The sequence below is a fragment of the Somniosus microcephalus genome, chromosome 23 (genome assembly GCF_052327205.1).
Source record: "Somniosus microcephalus isolate GS21.2 chromosome 23, FLI_Smic_1.0, whole genome shotgun sequence".
Taxonomy (NCBI): domain Eukaryota; kingdom Metazoa; phylum Chordata; class Chondrichthyes; order Squaliformes; family Somniosidae; genus Somniosus; species Somniosus microcephalus.
The window spans coordinates 6,723,811-6,732,446 of record NC_141009.1 but is presented as its reverse complement, the minus strand read 5'-3'; the positions used below and the strand labels follow the sequence as shown (position 1 = coordinate 6,732,446).

The 8,636-nt window shown below is 47.1% G+C and overlaps 1 protein-coding gene across 4 annotated transcripts in view; it reads left to right on the top strand.

The window, feature by feature from the left end:
• The window catches only part of ciz1a (cdkn1a interacting zinc finger protein 1a), an 80,467-nt gene extending 72,051 nt beyond the window's left edge, over positions 1 to 8,416 (top strand). For all 4 annotated transcript variants that reach the window (XM_085965307.1, XM_085965304.1, XM_085965305.1 and 1 more), the window contains one exon: positions 3,251 to 8,416. In XM_085965307.1, coding sequence (XP_085821433.1) covers positions 3,251 to 3,985 — 735 coding nt within the window. In that variant the 3' untranslated portion in view covers positions 3,986 to 8,416. The remainder of the gene's footprint in view (positions 1 to 3,250) is intronic.
• The last annotated feature ends 220 nt before the right edge of the window (positions 8,417 to 8,636 follow it).

Sequence of the window (8,636 nt, the reverse complement as noted above, 5' to 3'; positions counted from 1 at the left end):
TGAAATGGTGTTGCTCAGAGAGGCTGTGGGAGCAGAGTGGGAAATTTAAAAAAACAAAGTTACACCAAAGGAGATTTTGAGTTTGGGATGGAGGTACATTGTTAGGGCAAACTAGGTTAGCTCTGCTTTGCATCTGTCCTTGTGCAAGACCTGGATGCGTTTAATACTGTCACTGATTGCGAGGAGCTCCCCCTCGATGAAAAACGATGAAATATTGATGCCTTTTGAAGGAAAATTGGAGCAAGTCTGCGACCTATTATGCATTCACCTTTTATTGAACTGTTTGTGTTGATGTTGGTTTACATTGTGGTTCTTGTGCCATTTTTTTGTACATTTGAGGTATCTGTGGGTGTATTGCAGTCTAATAGTCACCTGTCCCATGTTGCTTTGTCTTTCATTTCAATGCTCTCGTCTAGTTTGTAGTCTGTACTTTTGTAGTCTGTAGCTGCTGGACCGCATTGCCACTTTCTTTACCTGCTAATCCATGTGGTTTCACATTTATTTCTTTCTTTCAACTTGACATTGCAGCATGTCTCTCTTTGACATGTTAATCGTTCTACAGAAAGTAATTAAGCAAAAAAAAAAGTTGTGTTGTCAATTTTACGTTTCAATTCAGGACTGACTTGCTGCATCCGCCCTAAGCATGCCATCCCAAGCACAAAACTAGGGAATGACTCCACAAATAGAATCCGGATTCGGATTTTTTGCTTTGTGTCCCCGTCGTGTAAGTGTACGGTGCACCCATGACTTTTAAGCCAAGCAGCGAAAGATGGCTTGTACTGATGCATTTGACGCTCCCCCAGTTTTTGCTGGTCGAACAAATGTGGCTTATTCATAAAGTTTGAAAGTAACTTTGTTCCCCAGTCTCGAGTAGGGTTGATTCGTAGCCCGAGAGCTTCATGTTTCGTTTTTTCTGGTCCATATCATTTAAAAAAATTCCCAGTGTACTTGTGTTTAGGTGGTGTAGTTCCACGCCGTGCGGAATGTTTTAAATTTTCATGTCGTTTGAGGTTGGTGGGAACGTTGTTTTTTCAAAAAATATATATATTTTCACCTCATTGGCCTGCTTTCATAGGCTTTGATCTGAATTATTGAGCCTAACTAGAGAAAAAAGATCTCCAGCCTTTTCTGATCTTTTAACCTCACAGATGCTTGAATAGCGTCACTGGGACATGACCAATGGTTCGATTCACCCGTGGATACGTCTCGTCACAAGTCACTCGGGCTGGTACTGCAGTCTGTACTTTCATGGTGTGATGCTGCTGACGGTCCGCTAGGGTCACCTGGTGCTGGGGTCCCTGGCGGTACCTCCGTCACAAATGGACATCAAGACACACGGCTGGGTTGGAAGTCGCCTCCTTTAGACTCGGTTATCAAACAAGCTAGAAAGGCAGGAAGTTGCGCTGGTGCACGTTTAAGTAGTTTCATCGTGGATCTGTTCCTGTGCAGGTAGCTAACATTTGGTGTTTGAGCACAAACTCCCAATAGATCCAAAATGCATTTTGTGGGTTTCTCTGCTTGCAACTGTTTTTTGTGTGAGTGCTTCCAGAAAGGGTGATGGTGACATCATGGAAGCGCTCAACCAACCCCACTGAGCAGGTGATTTTTGGCTACCAGTAGTTTAAAGCACTTTAATCTATTCCGTATGAATCACTCTGGTCATCCAATATCACCTATTCCTGTAGAATTGGAGGTTAAGTCTTATCTCCATGGAGGTTCTTAAAAAAAACAAAATCTGTGTTCCTGTCATAATGGAATGGTTATCTTCTGGCTTTGCCCCATCCCATGGTCAGATGGTTAAAGGGCTAAGCGGCACCTGGGCAGACTCTTCATAGGCACGAGTTAAAACGGAGGGACATGATGATGTAGTCTTGATCAGTAGTTGGCTTCAGCTGGAGCAAAACTGGGAACTCATTGATGGAGATGTTTAAAATCATAAAGGGTTTAGACAGAGTAAATAAAGAGAAGCTGTTTCCAGTGGCTGCAGGGTCGATAACCAGAGGGCACAGATTGAAGGGGATTGACAAACGAACCAGAGGCGACGTGAGGGAAAACTTTTACACAATGAGTGGTTGGGATTTGGACTGCGCTGCCCGATAGGGTGGTGGATACAGATTCAATAGTAGCCTTCAAAAAGGAATTGGATAAAGAGTTGAAAGAAAAAATTGCAGGGATGTGGGGGAAAGAGCGGGGGAGTGGGACTAACTGGATTGCTCTTCGAAAGAGCCGGCGCAGACTTGATGGGCTGAATGGCCTCCTTCTGTGCTGCACTATTCTATGATTCTAAATTTTCAGGAGAGGTAAGATTTTCAGAAGGAATAAAAAGAGGGAGGAGGTTTTGCCTTGTTAATGAAACACATGATTGCAGCCAGAGAAAAATATTTTTCTATCTGCAGTGGTGTTCAGATGGAGTCTGTCGGGGTTGACTGTGAGAGATCTGTTACCATATTGGGAGTATATTAAAGACAGGAGCGTTATCGAACAAAAGTTGACCCCAAGCCACATAAGGAGATATTAGGGCAGGTGACCAAAAGCTTGGTCAAAGAGGTCGGTTTTAAGGAGCGTCTTAAAGGAGGAGAGAGAGGCGGAGAGGTTTAGGGAGGGAATTCCAGAGCTCAGGGCACAGGCAGCTGAAGGCGCGGCCGCCAATGGTGGAGTGATTAAAACAGGTGATGTGCAAGATGCCAGAATTAGAGGAGCGCAGAGATCTCAAGAGGGCTGTAGGGCTGGAGAGATAGGATGGGGTGAGGCCATGGAGGGATTTGAAATCCTTTGGAATAATATATAAATGAAGGTAAGGATTAGCGGGGGTTAGTGAGTGGGCAGTTTTTGATGGGGTGTCAGCTGGTAGCATTGAAGTTCATTGTGTAACAAGTTGTGCCACTCAGCCTGTAGACTTCAGGCTCCTTCCCAGGGAGTGGATTGTGACATTGGTTAAGGTGCTAAGCAGAAACTGAGTGGTTCCCTATAAAGTGCAAGGGAACATTAGATAGCGAGTAACATTTTCACTGACTTTATAACATCAATTACAAGGCAGCACAAGATTCGGCAGCAGATCACCTCCCCGTGTTCTCAACCAGGGAAGGGCACAGCACTGGAACTTGAAAAGGAAGGCGATGCTTTTTATAAATTTGCTAAGTGCTCCACTCAGCAATGGAAACTAGTATTGGTTTGACTGCAAGAATGTATTTTGTTACGGTGACTCCCAAAGGTTTGATGCCTTTGCCCTTTTTTTGTGTTTGTGAAACAGAGTTACAAAGCACAAAGAGCCCAGGATTATTTATCTGCGTCTGCTCAAGAGCCAGCTCCTTCTGGGGTGAGCAGCCTTGGTTCAACAGATGATCAGAAGCCAGCAGACGGGAAGCAGGCGGAGACTGAGGAAAAATCTCTCGACACCGATGCCAGCAAGCCTGAAACGGAGGAGGCGAGCTCCAAACCCGAGGACCCGGCTCCTGCACTGTCGGATGACGGCGCCGTTCCCCCTGTGGGCGACGGCAGCAACAACGAGGACAGTCCTGCCCGCTCGGAGAGCCTCCAGCTCGAGAGCGCCGAAGCGACCTCCGGCGGTGCACCCATCGCAGAGTTTGATTGCGAATTAGCCGCCATCCCTCTCGCGGGTGACGAGGAGGCGCAGAGTGGGCCGAAGGAGGAAGAGGAGGAGGTGGAGCAGGCGGCCGGTCCAGACAAGTGTGAGTCGAGCTCCATCGCGGGCAGCGACGCAGCGGGCGAGGAGCAGGACGGCAACGAGGAGAGCGACCCGAGCTTGGCCAAGGCCGAGGAGCCCAGCGAGGCGGAGGACGGCGAGGAAGAGAACTTGGCCGACGGCTGCCTGACCGAGAAGGAGTGCGAGGAGGCGAATGCCAAGGGCGAAGAGAATGAGGCAGAGCTGGAGGATGAAGATGGGCACCTGGAACGCAACACCCCCAAAACGAGATCCGGGAGGGCAGCCAGAGGCCGTCGCCTCTCCTCGAGACGGAAGAAGTAAATTAAAGATCCAAATCCTTTTTTGTAGGGTAAATTATACCACGGTTGGGCTAAATCTGGGTGGCCCACGGTGGATGAGATCCGCCTGCCACCATGTTAGGCTCACAGTGGGCTGTCCATCAGTGGTTATGTATTTTTCTTTCATCAGTGAGGGAAGAATCATGTGCGAGTCCACTGCTGATTATTAACTGTAGTGTCCCAATGCAGTACCTGTTCAAAAATATTTTTCCATCCTCTTACGGATTATAAAGTAGAGGCAACTGCGGCGCTCCAAAGATTTTAGTATTGTAACTTGGAGCAATCGCCTTCAGTGTTTTTTTTTTGGGAAGTAACATTACTGCAGACTTTACTTCATGTACTGTGGCTGGCTGATACCATCTGTTTGAACACTGTCCCTTCACCGCCGACACCTGAACCTTGGCTATTGTAAAACAAAATAATTCCATGGAGGCTCGAGACCCTAATATTTTTCTTTAAAAAACCTCCTTCCAAATCGGCAATCAGTTGTGGCAGGAATTGAAATATCACAGGGCAGAATGGGGTTGCTCCTACTTGGGGGGGCCCTTCGCTGTGTGATTGTTGCGTTGCAACCTTGTCACTGGGTGCGAAGTAGAAAATGGAACCATTTCCCAGGTCCTTGATAAGTGTGTATAACTTTTTTTTTTAAACCAGTATGTGCACCTCACTTAGTGCAAGATAAACAAGTGTGATTTTCACATCGAGCAACGAAAGCTCATCCGCACAGTGCGCGAGTTGCGCACTTGCGTTGCCAGATGCAGCATACACGGACGTACCTACCAAGGTCATCACGCAATTCCCAATATTGATTCCGAAAACCCACATGGCTTTCTGCCCTTTCTTCTTGAAGCGCGGGCGGGGGGGGGCGGAGGTTCTTGACTAAATAAGCAGACGGTGGAAAGTAAGCCCTGTAAAAGAGAAGGTCCCCAGCCTCTGTGCTTGAGCAGTGTGACATAAGAAAACTACTAGGCACTTGGTCTAAGCGTTAAACAAAACTTCAATCAACTGTTTTACAACATGGAGGTCTAGTTGTGTCCTTCACTAGTTCCTGTTAAGAATGCCCTGCGCAAGCTGGGCCCGTGCCCGAGTATTTATACTCTCCCTGGACAGCGCCACCCGCAGGCCGCTCAGTATTATTTCATGTGCCGTGTCACAGTGGTTGAAGTAGAGCGGCTCAATGGCCATTCCTTTTGCATGGCCTCGGTCCTCGAGCTCTGATCGGCTGTGCGTCCAGATGGATTAAAGCGAGGCCGTGTGCGGGGAGCATGTTTTCTGACCAAAGTCTTTCCAGCAGACACACCGAGTCTCCTTTCCAAGCATCAGTTCTTGGTGATGCATGATGCCACTAAATCACACGCAGTTCTTGCGATAACATGAGATGCACAATATTACACTGTTCTCTGTATTAGTGGCATTTGCCATTCAATCAAAATAACACTTCTTTAAAAGAAAGAGAGATTTGTGATGTGGGTGACGCTTGCATGGCCACATTTATTGCCCATCCCTAGTTACTAAATGGTGGTTGGCTACCTTCTTGAACAGCGAACAGTCCTTATGCACGTGTACAGTTGACGTTGCTGCTCTTGTCCTGGGTGGTTGAGTTTGCGGGGGAGGGAGGTGCTGTTCAGATGCAGTGCATCCTGTAGATGTAATGTTAACTCTGATTGGACGTATTCCTGGAGGATTCATCACATGACCTCCAACTACTCCACCCTCTCTCCCGCCATTGGTCGCCCGACACATCCAACTTCACGGTATTTTTCTAACTAATCGAAAGTATTCGAAGAGATGTCTCTTTAAGAAACGCACAGTTTTTTTATGCGCCTGTGATTTTTCTCCTGGGTTGCTCACAGTTGTGTCCTGGAGATGAATCTTTAATTTCTGCAGACTCCACAACAATCCTGGAGGGATGGCGACCCCTTCATAGATGGTCCATACGGCAGCCTCGGTGTGATGGTGGTGGAGGGGGTGCTGACCAAGTAAACTGCTACGTACAGGATTCTACCATAACCATTTCAAAAGTCGCTTCCTAGACATTTTGACTGATTTGACGGGCCGAGGATGCGTAGGGGGTGAACCAGAAGGAGGCGTCATGTATTTGTCTTCCCTGTTCCCTCCCCCACGGTCTCTGTGGTTTGGCGGACTGGACTGCCGGACTACACACAGCCAATGTTCCCTTTAAGCTGCGTGGTTGCGCAGCGCTCTGGAGGCCCCGCGCAGCCGGTGAGCCTGTTTTTAAGTAGAAAAACATGAGAGGAATTTTGAATGGGCCGTGCAACCTGTTAAAGGGGCCGCATGGCCCCCCCAAAAAATTAGAGGGAACATTGAACACAGCCCCATGTATGATCACACATCAGCACTCGCGATAGGCGTACAGAGGACACTCTTTTCATTTTGTACAGAAGATGATGAACATAAATAGGAGCAGGAGGAGACCATACGGCCCCTCGAGCCTGCTCTGCCATTCAATAAGATCATGGCTGATCATCAACCTCAACGCCACTTTCCCGCCTGATCTCCATATCCCTTGATTCCCCTAGTGTTCAAAAATCTATCGCTCTCTGTCTTGAATGTACTCGGCATCCACAGCCCTCGGCGGTAGAAGGTCAGGTAAGAGGTGGAATCTGGAACGTTAGATTCAGCCACTCTGTTGGGCTTTCTCGGGTCAGTTTGTATGGGGGGGCTCCTCGGTACCTTGTACAGTACAGGAAACTTTCTGGTATCCGGCACTGACGGGACCGAGTTGGTGCCGTACCATCAAAACTGCCGTATAAACCAGCGCTAATGTTAAAACATACGGAGCTTTTGAGCTCCGTGTGAATCAACAAACCCTGTTGCTTAGCAACAGCTTCAAAACAGTTGGCTGCAGCTTAAAAGCGTCTCTGTAGCTAAGCAACAGCTTCAGCTAGACCTTGCAGAGCCTGACTGGGAAAAAAAAAGCAACGAGAAGTAAAACAAAACTTATAAGAAATGGCTCCTGAATTTTGCCGGTAGATAGAGCTTTCCGGACATTTAACCTCCGGTTAAACGAAAGTTTCCTGTACAACACTGCCGTAACCCCCCACAGTCTGAAGAGTGCGATAGCCATGTGAAGGTTTGGGAATAATATATCCCCCCCGCCCCCATAGCCTATTTGATTTGTCACAAGTCGTGCTAAATAAAAGACCGTTTTATTGGGTGGGACCAGAATCGACAGCAGCAAAGTTTAGGGCCTGTTCGCACTTGACGAGGCTCCTCCTATCCCCCAAACCCAGGTCTCTTCAGTGTTCCCCCATCAGACAGAGCAGATTTTTATTACATCTGTCTGGGAGGGATTAAAGCAGCTGAAAGGATAGCGTGGTTGCCTCACGACTGCTGCTTTTAACTAGCGCCCTGCATTCCACATCAATAGTCCTGCATCCCCCTCCGCATCGCAGTCTGTGAAGCCAGAATACATGTCTGAACATCTGCTAATTTTTACTTTCAAATCGCTGCCTTGCATTAGTCACTGGAGAATCTAGTCTCGCTCTCACTTTTGAATAGATGCAGTGTACAGAATCTCTCGGCGCTCTCACCCTGCTGCCTCTAGAAGAAAAAAAGCAGATTCCTTTGTACTCTAGCCAACATTCAGTGAACCAAATGTTGTTAATAACCTGCGTGGGTCTTTTCTATTTTGTTTTCACCCCCCCACACTCCAGATTTAATTCAAACCCAGGTGTCGAGCGGAGGAAAAAAGTGTTCAAATGGGCCGCCCTGTTTCCCCATCAGCTCTTCATTCCATCTATCTAGGGATGGATCAAAACAAAGGTTAAAAAAACAATGAGTTCCATGGCTGGTGGAGAGCCACGTGTATTAATATAACTAAAGTAAGTACGGAGGGAGGGAGGGAGAAATCAAGTGGAATAAATGGCAATTGTGCCAAAGGTGGGATTTGTTTTCTTCCCTAGTCACACAGCACACCTTGCAATGACACCCTGTTAAGTTGCTTCTGCCGTTCACAGCCGCCTCATTCACACTCTCGTTCGAGGGGGTAGAATAAACACTGCAGATGGTGAGGTGAATATACTCTACCTGTTTTATATGCATCCTTGATGGAGCTGATCTGTAAACCACCGCAATAAATTCATCGTCAGCAGTTAACTCTTCATTCCTTACAAATCAGCTAAGAAACGGTGACATTGGGATTGTAGCAAGGAGTATTTTGGATGGACAGTGTTCGGTGTATTTAGGGTAATGAGACATTTAAAAGCTACCTTTTTTGGAGATGGCAGTCCCTTTTACTGTTGAAGACTTTTTTTTTTAAGTCATTCATGTTGCTGTTTGTGAGTACTGTCATTTTTTTCCTTAGTCTAAATAAAATGCTGTTTCCAGTGTAGTTTGAGAAATATGTTTGCTGTTTTCAGACAGGTTTCGGAAATAAAGCTTCAGTCACAAACTGTTTCAAATGATTTTTAAATACATGGTAAGCTTGCATCTTTCACTCGTGTCAGCCATGGCTCAGTGGGCAGCACTCTCTCCTCTGAGTCACAAGGTTGTGGGTTCAAGTCCCACTCCAGAGACTTGAGCACAAAAATTTAGGCTGACACTCTAGTGCAGTACTGAGGGAGCGCTGCACTGTCGGAGGTGCCATCTTTCAGGCCTGTCTGCCCTCAGGT